Source organism: Botryllus schlosseri, chromosome 7 (genome assembly GCF_051294905.1).
Source record: "Botryllus schlosseri isolate E-star chromosome 7, Bs_hap1, whole genome shotgun sequence".
NCBI lineage: Eukaryota > Metazoa > Chordata > Ascidiacea > Stolidobranchia > Styelidae > Botryllus > Botryllus schlosseri.
Window position 1 is genome coordinate 9,461,610 of NC_137242.1, and position 19,427 is coordinate 9,481,036.

General features: G+C 40.5%; 1 protein-coding gene across 1 annotated transcript; it reads left to right on the top strand.

The window, feature by feature from the left end:
- Positions 1-1,669: 1,669 nt before the first annotated feature.
- On the top strand, positions 1,670-9,508 carry LOC145443154 (uncharacterized). Its single transcript, XM_080321147.1, has 3 exons — positions 1,670-2,014; positions 2,140-2,256; positions 8,422-9,508. The coding sequence occupies exons 1-3, from the start codon at positions 1,918-1,920 to the stop codon at positions 8,511-8,513; spliced, it is 306 nt and encodes a 101-aa protein (XP_080177273.1). The 5' UTR covers positions 1,670-1,917; the 3' UTR covers positions 8,514-9,508.
- The last annotated feature ends 9,919 nt before the right edge of the window (positions 9,509-19,427 follow it).

Consider the following 19,427-nt stretch of genomic DNA (forward strand, 5'->3'; position numbering starts at 1 on the left):
AATTTGTGCTACTGAGTGTATGATATTGCGTCACTATTCGAAAAATCATGCTACATCTGATGTATCAATTAACTACACATTTACAAATAACAATTCGTTAGAACGTATTATCCAACAGACAATTGAATAGTATATTCATATTGAAATGAACCCGAATGTTGTCGGCTGACACTTGTCAGGGGTGATGGTCAGCAACTAGTAGAGAATTGGAAACAGAGAAAACAATGTTATACGAAACAGCTCATTACAAATACTTTTCGAGAAAACGTGCGTCTTATTCGCAATTCGTCTCGTACGCCAACACGCCTTGTTGGAGTTGCTGTCATCGCGACAATCGGCATTTCCCTTTTGGCAGTCGCAAAACATTATTCGGGTAATCCCATTCTGTACAATTCAATCGAATTCGCGGGCACATATTAAACGTACTGTCAATTTCGCGCTTCACTTTGTGCGCCATTTTACCACAATATTTATCTATGGAATACACAATGTAACAAAAAAAAAATTGTTCCCAGGTTCTAATCAATTTTTCCTTATTGCTTAGGACCAGTACGTATAGAAAATCAACTTTATTTCAAATAAACTTTGTTTTTTGGTTTAGAGAATGGAATTATAAAATCGCAACATTTTTGAGAAAATATGGCTAAAGAGCATCCAAGATGGATGTTAGTCACTTTCAAATGTTAAGATACTCTGTCATATTTGCGATTTTATTTGCAAAGTTGATTTTTGATTGTTGATTGGTTTGAAGTAGGATCAATATAACTGGGAAGGAATTAGGGACTTTGAATTGGTAGCGTTTTTGATGGGTATGCAAGGGGGGTTCACCAAGTATCCTTGGTCCCTTTGCCTTTGGGATAGCCGGGCAACCGCAGACAGGGAAAATAACTATGACGAAGTCGTTTCCAATTTGGTAAATTCGTATGGAAACAAGGGGTACAGAATGTCAATGAAAGTACATATGCTTGCTGCTCACTTGGACGAGTTTAAAGACAAAATGGGAGCTTATTCAGAAGACCAAGGGGGAGCGATTCAATCAATACATAAAATATTTTGAAAGAAGATACCAAGGGCAATATAATGAAAGCATGATGGAATTTCTATCTGGGCCTTGATGTGGGAAAATGTTGTAGAGTACAAAAGAAAATCCCGCAAAACATTCTATTTTCAACTGATTTTATACTTGGAAAGTGTCTACCCGAAATATTAATTTAGTTTTGCATTTAACATTTAACAATGGTATTGATTCGGATACAGTTAATACTTATATCTGCGAATTTCCAAGCATCAAATGTCTGTGATTTGTGATTTTATTTTAATCACAAACATTCAAATTCGATGCCTATTATTATGCAAACTCAGAATTAACCCTTTGACAGACAGAAAAATAGCCAAAAGTTGGCTGTAATTTGCTTTGGCTCACGACTAACCCGTCAGAATATTTAGTAAATACATTGCTAGAATGTAACTACTTAGTCGATGCCAAGCCATTAAAAATAGACTTACAGCGATCAAAGACAGTTTGGTAATTATCCATTTCCTATAGGGTAAATCAGTACAACCATGCACACTATATGGCACATACTAGCAAATTCAAGAAATTACTCTCCTAACCACAAAATCAATGTTTGGAATAAACTATATTGATTTTTGGAAGTATTTAAGTGAGAGAGACCAGGAAATATCAATCGTGTTACACGGTGTTTTTAACCAACTTATGGGTTAGTAACCTATTTTATCACAATAAAGCAAAATCGCTTTCGCATATGAATGGGTTGAGCCTCTCGGATTTGAGAATTTTTCAAGCTAAAGCGATTGCGATTATAATAACGCCAAACTCTCAACGGCAACATTTCTTCTTATTTCTTATTCAGCTATAGCCTAGATATACTTCAGTGGATTATAGAAACTACCAACATGAAGATTGCGTTGTTTTGTCTTCTGTTGTGCGTACTTCTTGACCAGTATTCGCTGCGCGATGTTGGTGGATATTCCGTAGCGGATATCCGACAAAGTGAGTCGAACAGGTTGACTGTGTCACTGTGGTAATTCTGTGGTTAAATTGTCAGATACTTTTTGATCTTTCCCGTTCCCAGCCGCAATGATTCTCAGGTATGTTTTATTTACTTTTGTGTTTAGGACGGAATCGTGTGATGGCAATCAAACTTATTCGAAATAAGTGCAACAACAAATACTGTTGGCAGACAAAATCGCGCTCAGAATGCAGGAAATTCGATAAACGACGTGAGCGAAAATGTGAGTATATATATCCATCAATTTATATCGGTGGTTAACGAAGTGAACGGCCGCTCTACTCTGATGGCATTAGCGGTCTATAGGGGCGCCTAGTGTAAAAGGGGGCGTTATGCACTGTCGAAATCAGTTAGGAAAATCCGTAAATTAATAGCTCCATTTGTGCACTAAGAACCGAGATATGAATATATGGTCACATTCACATCGTTCGCGGTCGTTCAAAATGCATTCAATCGGAAATCGTCACCAACGTTTTCAGTAGATAGCCATGTTCATTGTTATGAAGCAATGCGTTTTCAACCAACCAACCAATCAATCAGCGAGGTCTATTGAGTCCATGTCTTGGAACTTGTATTGTAGAATGAGAGGGAAATTTCAAGTGGTTAATGCACAATCGCGTAGTTTGATGGCCTTATGGAAGTTGGAAGGAAAATTTACTTTTCATTTATTCCTTGATTGCATCTACCGTGAAAGTTGTGAGTGACAAAAGGTATGTGGTGCTACTTTTGAATTGGATCGACATAAAAAGTCATCAACGCCAACACAGTATGTGCGTGCAACAAATAATTGTCGGGGTTAAGGGGTTTTCGTGCCTGGTTCGTTGCCCAGGAGCAAGGAGGAGTGGTGTGAAAAAGTTTGGGGACGCTGATATTGATGAATCCTGTTCAAACTGCAAAGGTATTCAAACCCGACGTTGCTTGCCTCACACATAAGTCGGCAATAAGCATAATTTAGTGACACTGTGTGGCGTATACACCTATACGTAGTTACTATCTGTCACATAAATATTGGAATAGGTCTCGCATAAGTGCAAAATCATGCAGCTACATCGACTCGGTATGTCTGTAGCGTGACTTGAAAAAAAACTCTCCCACTACCGGTATGTATAGCGCCTGGTACAACACCCTACCAAGATTTCTTCGCGCATTCCGTCTGTTGGAGCAGGTGCTCGTTAAGAGTCACGCGTGGCTAATTGAGGATTGTGTGAAAACCCGTACCCAGTCGTATAGTTATCAATAAAATATTCATATCCTGGGGTGAAAACAGATGATTTCGCGATTAAGTGCGACGAGGCGACATCGGATACATTCATCGGATTTTGTCTTATTTTCGTCAGACCGGTATATGGCGAAGTAACAAATTTTACAGCTCTGCAGGAACTAGGTTATAAAACGGGGCCTTTCGAGTATCTCATACCCTAATAATTCAACAAAATTACAAATGCTACTGCAACTTTTTACTGCAACTTTTGTTAAAATTAAATGCAATTTTCTCGTGATTTTAGTCCATCAAAAACTTGCCCTAGTAATCGCTATACAGGTCACCTAAAAGGACTTTACGATCACTAATTATTGCTTTCCAATGGTAATCAGACCGTTGTTAACCATGGGTTCCCCAAATTCCGAGGTTAGTTGGTTCAGCGAACCATTCAGGGGTACGCGCTGGTAAAAAGATGAAGAACCGCTGTACTTAAGTCCAGCTCAGTGTTTCTCAAGCTGAGGGGGGCACGAAACATCTGAAGGGGGCGCGAAGCTGCGTTCAACTGAAAAATATTTCGCGATCCACGCGATTTACATCCGCAAATCTTACATAGCTTTTGCTATGTACATAGTCCGAATTTCATATTTGAGAATTCTCTCAACAGTCATAGCCTTCCATGTAGGGTTGCCATACGTCCTCTTTTAAGAGGATTTGTCCTCTTTTTTGACTTTTTTGAAAGTGCTCTCGGAGGACGCCCTTTTGTCCTATTTTTTGAGATTTTGTCCTCTCTTTTGAAAATTTAGGTCAGATTTATAGCAAATTGCGAGTGATATTCCGTAAATTAGCACAGAACTGACACTCCGGCGGGTATTTCGGAGCGAAAAACGGTGAATTTAACTCTGAGCGGAAAGTTGACCTTTATTTTTTTTAGTCAATCGATCACAAAGTGGGAAAAATTCTCCGGTTTTTGAGAATTCTTCTCCGGTTTTGCAAGTCTCAAATTTCTGAAAAAGTGTCCTCTTTTTAGATTTCCAAAATATGGTAAGCCTACTTCCATGCCATTAAACCAGAGGTCTCAAACGCGCGGCTCGCGATGGCATTTTGGAATTTCAAGTATTCAACAATATATTCAAGTGCCATATATCATTTTTAGAGATAGGAACTTGAGGTTCATGCTAAAACTACTATAAAAATCACTGAAATCTCAACAAACGTCACTATATCACATCACTTTTGAAAGCTATCATGAGGTAGAAGATCAGCTATTACGTCACATTTCTAGTTCATGATGATACAACTTGACCCGTTGATGATTCGTGACTGATAATTGTGATTTGGTTTGGTGCGAGATGCATTGTGGAATTAGGCCTATATGCTGTGGAATATTTCCTTTGCCAATTTATACAATATGAAAATAGTCTTCGCGCTACGCGCGAATTTATGTGAGTGAGCTTTCCAATTTTAATAGAGGTACCATCAGAAATTGTGTTGAAAATGGGCAGGGGCTACGAGAAATCTTATTGGAAGCACAAGGGGTACGATCGATAAGGTTAAGAAGCAATGCTATTACTATGGCTCAATAATGATTATATTTAAGTTGTTATTAATGTTTCAATAATAATCGAAGGCAATCTTCAGTAGATTTCAAAATATTCTACATAAAATTATGACACGTCAAAAGTCCATTTATATTTATATTTATAACTCGACAGTTTCACGATGTCGTGATGCATCCTCTCCCATGATTTCTAAAACTCATTAATTAAAAAAATTATGCCCGGCACAGAAACAATTTATTCAAATATTTGAAAATGTGATTTTTTTCCGTGTCAAGCGTGAATAGTACAATAGTAAATTACATTTTCACGATGTTTGTGGAATGCCTTTCTGCAAGGTCCCGTCAAATAAGGCCTAGTTGGAAATTATACATTAAATATCCCCATTGATGCTGCGGCCCGCGGCGTCATCCAAATCTAGGAAATTGACCCGGGAGCACATTTGAGTTTGAGACCTCTGCATCAAACTATACCCTTTGTGATTGCTAGAATTCTGGTTGCATATTGAGATATCACGACAAGATGGCGCGAAATGTATCTAAAACAAGTTTAAGGGCCGCACTCTAGCTAGACAAAATGTCGTCAGTAGTAAACCGTGGAGATAAATAACCTATCTCGATAAACGGGAGTCTGGGAGCAACAAGCAAAGTAGTCTCAATGTTGTTGTTGTTGTTGTTTTTATTAACGCATGTAATTGGCGCTTGCAACTCGTGGTTATTTGCGCCCACACAGTAAATTTCATAATCGCATAATGGCATGTCTTCATGAACTTCAGTCTTTTTTTCGGCTCATTTGCTGCCTCCTTTCACGAGTTCGGCTCTCTCTTCGTCTGGGCTTTTCAATGCGCTGTATTACAACGGGATCGGCGATGAGGAGCCCAGATAGACCTCCGACACATAGAAACATGGCAGAGCCGAGAGTAGTCTCAATGTGATGCAAGCGCTAAACCTTCAAGTAACAGACAGTCAGCTTCCTACCTCTGCTATGATGATATTTTCCAGTCCGCTGTTTTGGGTTATGTGGTTCGACGTAAAAAGTTCCATTTTACGGCGTGCGCAAACAAAGTTTGCTCAATGCTCACCTGTGCGTATATTCGCAAACACCAATAAGGCACAATTTTCACGAGTGAAAGCTTTAGGCATATCGCAAAGATGTGAACGTGTATAGAGGCCTGTGAATCGCATGTTAGGGTGAATTGACAAGGAGAGATCCCGCGTGACGACCCGCGCGACGATTTTCCGTTTCACCGCAATAAACCCAAAATTACTGACGGATTTCTGTGTAAATATTTGATCTAACAATAAAAGCGGACAGCAATAAAATATGCAGGTGAGATAAAACGAATGCCGGATACATGCTACTTAGGCCCTACCAGCGAAATAAATTAGTCATTTACCCCATGTCAAATGAGCGTTCTATGCTATTCTATGCTGGGAAATAATGAGTCATGTGTCTATCAGAGTACCTAGAACAATTAATTCACAGCGCGTATAGCGATCCGACAGGGCGTGAAGTCGCAGTCATAGTATAGGGTGTCGAAGTCAGAAATTTGAACATTTTTTGGACGTACGAGTTTGAAATTTTGAATTGTGGTAGTCGGAGTCCCTTCTCGCTAGTTTAGATTTGGGGAGCATTGAGGAAGAATCAGTTTCACATTTTCAAAATTGTATGAGTCATAGCTGCAATTTGGTCAATTTGTGAAACGAATATAGCCTGTAGGGTGTTAAAGGTGGTGTCTGCGTCACTATATAACAGAACAACTTCAATCGTGAAACGGGTCGATAATATGGAATTGTATGAATTCGCAATTTGGCGTCGGAGTTCGACATTTTTAGACCAGCGAGAGTCAGGAGTGGAGTCACGCGAAACATCAATGCGATAACCAGCACTAGTTTGACTAGCATTTATTTCATAATTAATAACCTGAAAGCAGTCGATATTGACCAGCGTTATCCTCACTGTTCTACCCCATACATGATGCGACACTTTTGTGGTGCTGAGGGGGAGTTCTTATACCGGCATTAATTTTGCGATGCTGCGTTCAAGCTATCAATTGTCCTGGCCCCTGCATATAATCACTTGCATATGGGAAGCAAAATGCGTTTAGAATTTGGTCGCCATTTTGTCTTCATTCCGGATTTTTCATCGTTGGTAAGGCCCCCCGTATGATTCCATGTTTGCAGTACCTTTAGCGTTTCATGAGGCCATGGGCTCATGCGTATTTGAGGTGCAAATAGCCATGAAGAACTCAAATACGCATGAAGCCCGCATGTTTTCAGGATTAGATTTTCTTCGAACAATTCGCTTTCCGCGTAATCAGAAATTTCAACTCCCTTTGTTAGTTGTTTTGTTCATACGTTGCACTATTAAAGACGAACGAAAAGAATTTAACTTCATGCGAAGCATGGACCAAAACGCAACAGAGTCGCCCCATCTCGATCTATAAATTTTGGTATTTACAAGGTAGAAGTGCACCGTGGTGAATGCACGCAGGGATTACAATTTATCTTATATGTCAATCGCGAAGATTCAAAGAATACAAACAAGTATTACATGAATTTTTGTGACAGATGTGGTCATATGTGTTAATAAATTAGATCAAAGCCATTAGATCAAATTTGATTACTGTTATAGAGCAGGGGCGGGCAACTTCTTCAGTCGGCGGGCCAGATATAGGAAAATGAAGTGCTTGGCGGGCCGGATTACTAAATCGATACAATAATCGTGTATTTATCCACCTATACAATTTTACCTATACATATACAACAGTGGTTCTCAAACTTTTTTGGACACGCCCCGCCCCTTTATGATAGGGTTGTGTTGTGGGGTTCGGTACCGTCCAGAAGGTAACGAGCCAGTGCTCTAAATATTGTTCGCTGATGACAACAAATGAAAAACATGGAATAGTGCTGTCGCAGTATACCGCGATACGTGCAAATCAAATCACGATGTCGTCAGAAGGTGTTGACTCGTACAGCGTTTTATATTGGAGCTTCGGTATAACGCAGTTTAATTCAACTTATAATTTATTAATTTTTAATAATAATTTCATCATTTGAAAAACAGCATGGATACGATGAAAAGTGAGGAACGGCCGTTCGATCAAACACCCACCATGAGCTACAGATATAATAATAAAAGTAGACATCATACATGCAAATAAAAGATGTGCAGAAGTGCACACTGAACGTAACTTTACAGATGATGCCATGAAAAAAGAAGTGAGTGGTGCAGTTGGTTAAACGCCAGCGCTACGACACCAATGACAGCAGTTCGAATCCCGGTTCGAAGGTTTTGTGTGTCGGAGGTGTATCTGGGCTCCTCGTCGCTAATCTCGCTGTGATTGCAGTGTATGAGAAAGCACAGAGTGAAGGTGAGCCGAGCCAAGAGTCGCCAACAAAGTCGTCCGTAATTTACCGCAAAAGACACTGATGTTAATGAAATTGACGCGCTGGGCGCAAATGACCTTATAGTCCGCAAAGCATTTTCAAGGGGTCCGCGAAACCTCCAAATTTGCGATAGAATGTGGGCACTGGACATTCCACTCGTTAAACTTCCAAATTTCGTTCTTGCTATTCACGTACCACAAGTGCCACAGAAATTGCTTGTACAACGCTTACATATTATTTAGTTTGTCGGATCTGCATCAATTCCTTTTGCCAAAGTCGATACCGAGACGCGAAATCACCATTTGGATGGGGAATGCAGCGCTATACCAATTGACGTCAAGCTGAATGGTGGGAGCGACTACAGATCATTCCAATGAACTCAAACTTCCACAACGAATCGGAGTATTGTTTGTATGCAAGTTAATTTGCCGTTTTTGCACCATTCTGCTTTCAAGTTCAGTTTATACTTCAACTCTTCAACTATATAGATATGTCATCATTTTCGCCTAATGTTCTGAATGAGTTAGTATTGAATACTTTTGCGCCATTTTATCCGCCCTGTAAGCATGCGAATATGATGATAACAGAATGTGTTGGGAATTTGTAAATCTGGTGAATGATTTCAATTGGTCAATCACATATATATTGTGATAGTATAGAATTTACGTAAGCATTTTGTATTCGATGACAACAGCAGGGGCGACTCATCGATGTATATAGTTTTGAAAATTAACGATAACAGGAAAATGTCGACCAATACCTGATACCCGATACCTCGTATACATCTTTCAAACAACGCCTTTCGTCGAAGTTTTCTGGTGAATATAGGCTAGAAGTCAAATTCACCAAATTTTCGACTATATGCTTTCCATTGAGTTACTATAACAATCTATAGTGCGGAGTATTCACTAAAGCTTTGTATAATAACGTTATCCATGTCGAAAGATCTAGCTAATCTTACGGATAATATCGCCACCGGCATCCACCATACTATTATACGCCAATTGACGGAGAATTTCATTAGTTATACCGATGTGTATTGTTCGACACAAATGTAAACGTGCGCAGCATGCGCCCGTATATGGATATATCTTGCATCATGTGAGGTGAGGTAATTTTGTCCTTTTCCTATATCCGTGTCATTGAGGATGTGATACAACGGCGTGTTAATATAGACTGAATATAGGTTTGCCATACATTCCAAAGTTAAATTTATATACAGATACACCTGAATGCAATGATTATCTCTATATGGATACAGTTTATTTCCTTGGTTTTCTCTCAGTATTACACTATTCAAATAAAAAACTTTCAGCAGTTTAGTAATAATTTGCGTGTGCCATTTGTGCATTTCATGGATATATGAGTTATGAAGTGCTTCTAAATAATGTGTCGAACAGGCAGAATTGGGCATATATAGTCGGTCCTCAACTAGAATAAAACATTCTTGGTTCGGGGTCCACGCGGTGTATTACATGCTGTATGGCAATGGTTATTAACCTTGTTATAGCGTGACCACAATATCATAGTTTTTTAACTTCCTTCGACTCACGACTCACTCATCGAATAAAATTAATTGAATAATATATTCATATTGAAATGAACCCGAATATTTTCGGCTGACACTCGTCAGGGTTAGTCGTCAGCAACTAGAGAATCTGAAAGACCATTCCACATCAACAATCGTATCACAAAATATGATTGTTGATACATAATGTTCTTTCCAATTCTCTACTATAGTTGCTGACGATTGATATGATTTGGAACAGTGACTTTCAACCTTTTTTTAGACACGCCCCCCCCCTTTAGGATGGTCAAAAATTTCCCGCGCCCCTTATCGTCATATCACAAAGTCCAACCGGAAAGCTAGCAAACCCCAACAGATTGTTTGATGGCATGAAAGGTTATAACTGTTGATGAGAGAATTAAAAAATATGAAATTCGGTCTATATACAGAGAAACACGCGTGAATTGTGTAAATGGCGCAGAGCGTGGAAAACATTTTCAGCTGGCCGCTTCTTCGCGCCCCCTTCAGATGCTTTCACGCCTCCCCAAGGGGGGGGGGGGAGGGCAGGTTGAGAACCACCGATTTGGAAGATTTCAAGAGCGTGAGACGCAACACGCTCCAGTTCAGTTTTGACGCTGCTCTTGCGAGGATGGTACATCGCGCATAATATCACGACAAATCATCAAAGCAAGCCGCCGAGACCTTACAACTGGTGGATGATCTGCGAACCGCAGCATCAATAATACAGGCGCCAACTTGAGGAGCCTCTAATCAGGTTAATGTAACCAACCAGGACAGCTCTACGAAACGAAGCATCGATTTTGGAAGCTAAAGTCTGTGACCCGTGGCAATTTTTTCATGCTACAACCTCTAATAATGTTGCGAGATCGCGTCCTAATTATAGTTAAACCCAGCTACTACACCAAGGGTCGGCAACCAACGGCCCATCCGGCCCGCGACATAATAATTAGTTATCACAAGAATACGGCCGGCCGCTTCATAATGAGTTTTAATCTGCAGTGCAGCGCTGCATGAAAAAAATGCGGCATTGCTACGATATAATAGTAGCCTACATCGTATTAGTCTATTGTTACGCCATAAAACAAAGGTGGTTGAAGTAGGAGATGAGATAGACTAGACTGGATCAGTGCTTATCAATCGGGTGTATCTCGCAACCGAAGGTGTTTCATGCTTTTTTAAAGGGCTAATCACTCTAACGGGGTGTGACAATAAAGGTGTTCTTCCTTTGCTTCAAAAACGCTTGGAGCATCTCAGACGCAATGACGGAATCTCAAACTATTCAATTATAGATAACTAGCCTCCGTATGTTAGTTAGCCTGTCTATGGTTTGATTTTCCAGAAGGCATTGTGTGCCAAGACAAAAAACCTGAATAGTGTTTTGGCCACAATGGGGAAAACTGTTAATATGATTTTTGTCTCATCAACTGAATCAGTACGCCAGATATTACTAGAAGCAGAGAATCAATATGGCGATGTCATGTAGGCCTATATCTGTCATGTTCGCTCATTGAGTCGAGCAACGATGCTTACACGAGTGTATGAACTGAGAAATGAAATAGTAACTTTCCTCGAAAATACAAATATCGCCTACTCGTACTCTTGTAATCGAAAATGTGCATCTCATCTTGCTTTCCTGGTACATTTAACGTCACATCTGAACAAATTGAACTTGCAACTTCAGGGGGAAAACAACTACATACATGAGATGTTGAGGCGCATTCAAAACAAATCTGTGACTCTGGAAATGTCAACAGTACAAAGAAAATTATGCTCACTTTCCTATACTGGAGGAGAGAAAACCTAGTACCAACATTACATTTGTAACTGTGATATGAAATTTAACTACTGAATATTCACCCGCTTTTCCGACATTCCTTCTCTACAAAATGAATTCTGACTATTCAGTACTCTGTTCAATGTGGACGCCAGTACCATTGCCTGACAATTTCAAATGGGCCTTTCTGAAATGCGATGCAGTTGAATTGAATGACAAATTTCATACAAAGAGCATATCGCTGCATGACTTTGACAAAGAGTACGTTCTTGAAATTGGTCTTTATCCCAGCTTGACCAGCAATGCAAAAGAAATTGCATCGATTTTTGGAAGCACGGACGCATGTGAACAATAGTTTTGAACAATGAAATTCACGAAGAGCAAGCTAAGATCACGTATTTCGGACGTCCATTTTGAATGGGGTCTGATTCTTGTTTCATCTGACTTGTTACCAGAAGTTGAAAACCTTTCACAAAGCAAGCTGCGTCAATTGTCACAATTATTCTGTGTCGTTGAAGTGTAAATACATGTGTCTTCGGATTGGTATGATTGAGATTGCAGCAATGTAGGATGATATACCGAAGTGAGCGTAAAATATAGTACTAAGAAAAAATCCGTCCCGCCAAAAGGTTGTACACCCGAAGTTTGGCCCGCGACTAGCAAAAGGTTGCCGACCCCAGTACTACACGCTGATTCGTTTCGCGCGCGCCAAGCACTCTAACTGGTAACGATAATAAATCATTAGCAGAGTACTTACAAAGCCACTGCATAATGTCAGATGCGGGACAATGGTTACTACAATTAAGAATATTTCAGTTAAACTTGTTCATTATGAGCGGGATCGAAGCGTGGATGAATTCATGCGTAAAATTATCTGTACTGAAATGAGCCGAATTTTTTAAGTGGGCAGTGCAAAATTCAGACTATATGGATTTCCCTCTTCAATGATCACCACTATAATTCAGCATTTTTCGTTTTAACTATAACAAGTGAACAAATACAATCTTCAATTTACCGATTGATATTTCGTTCGTAATGAGGAAATCCCATAATAAATGACTATTGTTTGTCATGTGGCATATGTATACAGTTGACGCGGCTTGAAAGAATGCACTCACGGCTAATCTTATTGATTATTTGGATTATGTTTTGTGTTCTTTGTCTCCAGCAAACGAAATTGAATATGCGAATGCATTGAATTACCTTATTTCGACAAAATCAGTCAACTCAATGAATTTTATTGCTTCATATACAAAAATAGATGCATTCCTGTAAAATAGATTGAGGAATAGATGGAGCATCCCATATGAGATTGCTCAACATCTAATGTATAGGAATGATTTAAATTATTAGTCTTTCCACAGCAAAACGAAATATAAGGCCAAATCAAAATGAAGGAACTGTTTCCAGGATGAATATAAAAGTTATTGTCAGAAAAACTAGCCGCTGCTGCTATAGGATAATAAAGATGGAAACAATGAAGTGATAGAGATGAAGATACCCTACCAAAAGATGTGTTTTAGGGCGGAGAACGCGTTGCAATGAGTGTGTTTGTATTTGTTTACGGTTACTGCACCATGTATGTATATACGCCAATTAATGGCATTGTTCCCGAAATATTCACAGAAGATTGACTAAATTTAGTGTTACAGTTACATTCTCAATGAATTTAACAAGACCGACACTGTTGTGTGATAATTCAAAATCACCCTTAGACTCGATGTTAGTCCCAGATTAATTATGGAGATACACTGTAGATAAGCATTTTTACCAAGAAGTATATGAACTTATTATAGCCAATACGATCAACTTGTGACTTAAAATCCTTCTCTATGACGATACAATTGCCGGCCGCCATACAGCCGATTGCTAATATATTTTCTCCAGCGGCTGCATATCTCGGACCACGTGCGATAAATCCCGTCAACTCTAATATTTGATGGATTATGACTTGATGGTATCAGATCAGGGGCTGTATGCAACAGGTGTACCTGTACTTCCCACTCGAAGTTGCTCGCCAATACGGGAGTCAGCAGCAAAATTCTCCTGACAACGGGTGCTTTAGAAACGAGTTTTAAGGTCTATATAAAATCCGGTAGACAAAACATAAGGTTTCACGCCACTTCTAGTTCTAGTTCTACATCACAATGCTCATGCTCGATGAACATAACTATTTTGAACCCGTATTTTATCACATTTGTGCCTTTAAGTTCGTATGACCCATGCAGAATCTCTGATATTCTCATTTGACCGCTGTTCATTTTCACGTCCGCACCGAGTTCAAAATGCAGAAATGAACGTTTAAATACCGAGTTTACAAAAGTGGTATCATCTTCTCATAATCTACCAGGAAGTAATAGACTGTAATTGGCGATATACTTGATGTACACAATCTAATAGGTTTATCCTAAATATAGCACAAAATGATAATATAAGCGCAAGGTACGATGTCGCAATTATGTTGACATTCGGTTAATTGAGTCATTGCGTCAAGGCTAAGAACACTGCTTACCCGCACCGATATTGCCGCAAACTAAGATGCCAAAGAATGTTGATATTTAACAACATAAGAGCAACCAAGTCCGTCATTTTCGGAATTAAATAACCGGTTTCATGGTGGCATAACAGTTGTGAACCATGATCACCACTTTCATAATATTTTGAGCTATGAGCTGCGTACCTGACATCGGGGTTAGCTATACATGGTGATTGCAGGAAACCAACTCTTCGTAAAGCTTGGTATTGTGGGGAAGCCCCAAGTCGTTTTCTAAGCGTCTTGGTCTTGGCCCTGTCTGGGCCATTACAAGTGAAGGCAATATGCCCATTCACATCCGCTAATTCTTCCTCCGTGGAATGCTATTATTATCCCGAAGCCGTATCAGCTAGTGACGAATAGTGATGTTGGGCACAGGAGAATAGCTTATTTTGAACAACAACGACAATATTTTTAAACTGAAATCAATTTCAGAATTTTAAAATGCTTTAAAAGCATTTTTGGACATCTCAAATCAGTTCGCGTGCCGCGTGTTCATATATCCTGGGTTAGAGGGTGCAATAACAGCGAAGGCAACTAAGGAAGCCGAGTCATTATTGAGTCCCGATGCTATACTGTGAATTTGTGTGTGACCAATGATTAGGGCAATGTGCACTATGCAAAGTTAGTAGATCATACATACATAACATGGCGAAGCCACGAGCCAAACAGATGCTTTCTAGTAGCTGCAAGGCAAGACAAAATTCGGTGCTTGACTATTTTTGGTAAATGAACCTAGTATAGTCCAAACAGCAGGAATCCCCAAAACAACACGCGAATAAGAAATGCGAATTTGGAATAGAGTGCGTCTCGCGAAAGAAGAATTTTCTTTAATCTGGGCTGGTATACACATGTGAGCGATTCCAATAGATTTGCATAAGCCACAATCTTTACTCCAAAACCAGTAGAGCAGTGGTTATGAAACTGGGGGTCGCAGCCCCTTTGGGGAGCGTGAAAGCATCTGCATGGGCGCGAAGCTGCGGCCAACTGAAAAATGTTTGCGCGCTCGGCGCGATTTACCTCTATTTCATAGTTATTGCTCTGTGTATAGTCCGAATTTCATATATTTGAGAATTCTCTCATGAACATTGAACAGTCATATCCTGGCTTCAAATTATCCGTTGGGATTGCTAGCATTCTGGTTTCATTTTGTGATATGACGATAAGGGGGTGTGTCTGAAAAAGTTTGAGAACCTCTGCTTTAGAGATTTCAAGACAAACCTAATGTCAGAAAAATAATATTATGACAACAGAACGACTTGTGTAGTATAGAAGTAGGTACATTATTCTTTATCAAGCCACATAGCCGTGACATGATTCCGGCGCGTGCCACTTATGGGATGAATACCAAAGCCTTTGACTTCGAAACGACCAAAGCATCAACGGAAGATCACGCTAAGCGCAAAGAAAATCCCGCAATCAATTTAGAAGATTTACCTACATTAAATGGTAGGTCAGGTGCGGTCGCCACCCAAATTGATAGGCCAAACATGGGTCGCGACCCGTACTTCAAGACAGGGTTATAATGACTCGAGTCATGACTCAACTCGAGTTCGACTGTAGTAACGATTTTTTGGTGACTCGAGTCATTTTTTCAAAGGCGTATAATGCGTATTATCTCGACTTGTACTCGAGTCATTGTGCATGACTTGAACCATGTCATATGACTCGAGACTAGGAAGGCCAAGACAGACATTTCATTATAACTTCGGAGAAATAAAGTCGCCACATTTTTGTATTTCGTCTATCAGTCCTCATACTTGGAAAATTGGGTCAGCAACTGTTAGGACTGAGGAAAATTACCATATTATGAATGCAATCCATTCTACATCACTCGAGTAGAGTTGCAACAAGTGGGTTGAACCGGATGGAACTCAGAAATGAACAGTAAACATAATGTCTTTGACTCGGACTGGAGTCACAACACTATGACTCGGACTCGACTCTCTACTCAGTGACTTGGACTCGGACTTTACTCGATGGTGAAATGAAAATGACTCGACTAAGATACTAAGCTACTAAGCCTAAGCGACACTCGTCATCGATATCTCCAGTCAATCTGGTATGAAGCATACACACGACTATTTTATCCTTTCCACAAAACCTAACAAAGCATCTCTAAACAGCAATCTTTGTATCAATGTGCCTATCAGCTGAGCTGACTGAATGGCTTACAGGCAATTAAAATGAGTAGTAAGATATTTTTTGTCTCGAAGGACAATTCTGCTGATGTAAGCCCTGAATTTTTGGCAGAAGAGGAAGCGAAATTGCTATATATGATCTGCCCTCGCTTAGAATATCACAAATTAGGTCGTCAATCATGTTGCCGAGGTTTCGTGGATCCCCTGAAGATTATTCACGGAACCCTGGTTGAGAATCACTGTACTGAAGTCATATTGTATAGTAGTGCCAACGACGACATGTTAATGGTGATAGACATTGACTTAAAGATACATTTATGACATCTATAAGGTCGGCGAGAGCGCTTACTGCAGAATGCGGCGCTCGCAAACTTTGTCATCCCCCAGTTATGTGTATCAGGCAAGTTCACTAATATGTAGCCTAATTCAAAACTATAGTGTACTTTACGTGAAGCCGTCCCCGGGAGCCATATTGCAAGTTTTCATGTAACAAGACAGATTGAGGTCATATGGTTAACGACACTGGAACACCAATTCACGTTAATGATGCTAAAACATTCCCAGTAAGGTATCAGAAAAAGATCGTGTATCAGATATATAATTAAGTGAGAGTGTTTTGAGAAATGCTTCACTAAATTCGCGGTATATGACTATACGAGAGCTTCGTATACGCTCAGTATGACAATCATCCAACCGCCATATCTCATGAATGCGAGAATCGAATGAGTATCAGAAGTCCTCCAATATTGGGCACAATGTGAAAGATTCACAAAAAAAAACCGCTAACAAACATGATCTTAATGCTACATCGTTGATGCGGTGTTTTCCTTGAAACTTCATCGTAAATCCAATGCAGCCTCTACACGGCATACTTCATGTGCACAATATCGAAACGTTGGTTTTTCCAGGATCAGAGCGATTACACGAAAGCATCAATAGACACTTCAGCTAATAGCACCCCGACACCATTTAATACCAAGATTAGACTTAGCGAGAACTTGAGTCAAACAACATCCATACCGGCAAAACACATCATCGGTATTGTTGAGAGCTGAAGCGTCTGACGTCATTAATTAATGCTTTCTGTTTAACAGCGATTTAGTTTCGACTGCATGGTGAAAGGGCATATTAGTGCTATTAGATCTGCCCATTGAGATTACTAAACTACCGCGCGTGGCGGCCTATAACCGCAAGTAATTGCGTGGCGACTTTTGGCACAGAGGTCGTCGCTTAGCGAAAACGATACTATGAGCCGACACGGAGGGCAATTAAACCGTCGGCATTCGGTGAAATGCAGTATTTTCCCACGGATCTGCTGCGGGTCTGAATAAAGCTTTTGCACTCCCAACCAGTGGTCGCGTGGAGTTCAAGACACGCACTCCACTCATCCATATGATTTGTGATGATACGCCCGTCTTGGTTGTCAATACTTGCAGCCGTTGCAGGCGATTAGGCCCGATCTGGAGTCAAATTGTGAATCTTGTAGTGGTACGACGTGTGCAGTGGCATGCGTAGGAGGTTGGGGTTCGTAATTTTTAAAAAACGTTCTCCTGAAATACCAATTCTATCTCTCATATTTATAAGCGTATTTGTAATTAAGCAATTGGTATCACGATGCTGAGTTTCGACCGGACAATACGATGACGCTTTCAAAGGTAAAGACTCGTATTTCTGAATTGGTATCTGAAAGGAAACAAGCAGAAGTTACACTGATTCGAATAAACGTATATTATTGAATAGTATATTCACATTGAAATGAACTCAAATATTTTCGGCTGACACTCTTCACGGGTAATCGTCAGCAACTAGTAGAGAATTGGAAAGAAAATTGTATATCAACAATCGTATCACAAAATATGACGTCACCAGCATGAAATTGGGAATAAGAGAGCGTTCAATGTGCTATTTTTAGATGGTACACGGACTCCTGTTGTTGACACAGCCGTGGCTGGTGTATTTTGATAAAAGTCGACTCCACGGCTCATAAATAACAGTGCGAACGGCCCCTTCCGTCGACGCGAAATCTGCTCCAGGGTTGGTTCGATTTGTATGAAATAAGGTCAGATTTGTTTGAAATAAGGTCAGTCTCATGTTTGAAATAAGGTCAGTCGCTATATTCACTATGTATGAGGTCAGTTGCAGTACCAGGTACGATTTCCCAGTGGTACTGGTAACCCAGTCCGAACACATCCCAGATATGATGTCCGAAAACGCACAAGACACCATGTCTGAAAGAAAACACAGGCCAAACACATCTCAGACACCATGTCCTAATGGCAGCACGTTCCGAACACACCCCAGACATGATGTCCAAATACGTCCCAGACACGATGTCCGATTGGCAGCGCAGGCCGAACACACCCCAGACATGATGCCCGAGTATCAACACAGGTCGAACACGCTCAAGACACCATGTCCAAATGTCAGCACAGGCCGAACACGCCCCAGGCACGATGTCCGAGTGTCAACACTGGTGTCTGGGGCGTGTTCGGCCATCATGTCTGGGATGTGCTCGGACTGGGATACCAATGGATAATCGTGCCTAGGATATGTTGGTAGTGTAACTGACCTTATATTGAGTATAGCGACTGACCTTATTTCAAACATGAGACTGCTGACCTTATTTCAAACATAAATATCCTTATTCCCAATATGAGACTGACCATATTTCATAAATGACTATCCTTATTTCGAACACGAGACTGACCTTATTTCAAACATGACCAACCTTATTTACATCGTGTCTGAGGGGTGTTGGGACTGTGTTGTCACTCGGACATCGTGATTGGGGCGGGTTCGGACATCATGTCTGGGGTGTGTTCGGCATGTGCTGCCATTTGGACATGGTGTCTGGGGCGTGTTCGGCCTGTGTTAACACCCGGACATCGTGTCTAGGGCGTGTTCGGACATCATATCTGGGGTGTGTTCGCCCTGTATTGCCATTTGGACATGGTGTCTGGGGCATGTTCGGCCTGTGTTGTCACTCAAACATCGTGTCTGGGGCGTGTTCGGACATCATGTCTGGGGTGTGTTCGCCCGGTATTGCTCTTTGGACATGGTGTCTGGGGCATGTTCGGCCTGCGTTGTCACTTGGACATCGTGTCTGGGGCGTGTTCGGACATCATGTCTGGGGTGTGTTCGCCCTGTATTGCCATTTGGACATGGTGTCTGGGGCGTGTTCGAACTGTGTTGACACTCAAGCATCTTTTCTAGGGCGTGTTACCACTGTGATATCTTGCCTTGGATATGTCGATACTGCAACTGACTTTATA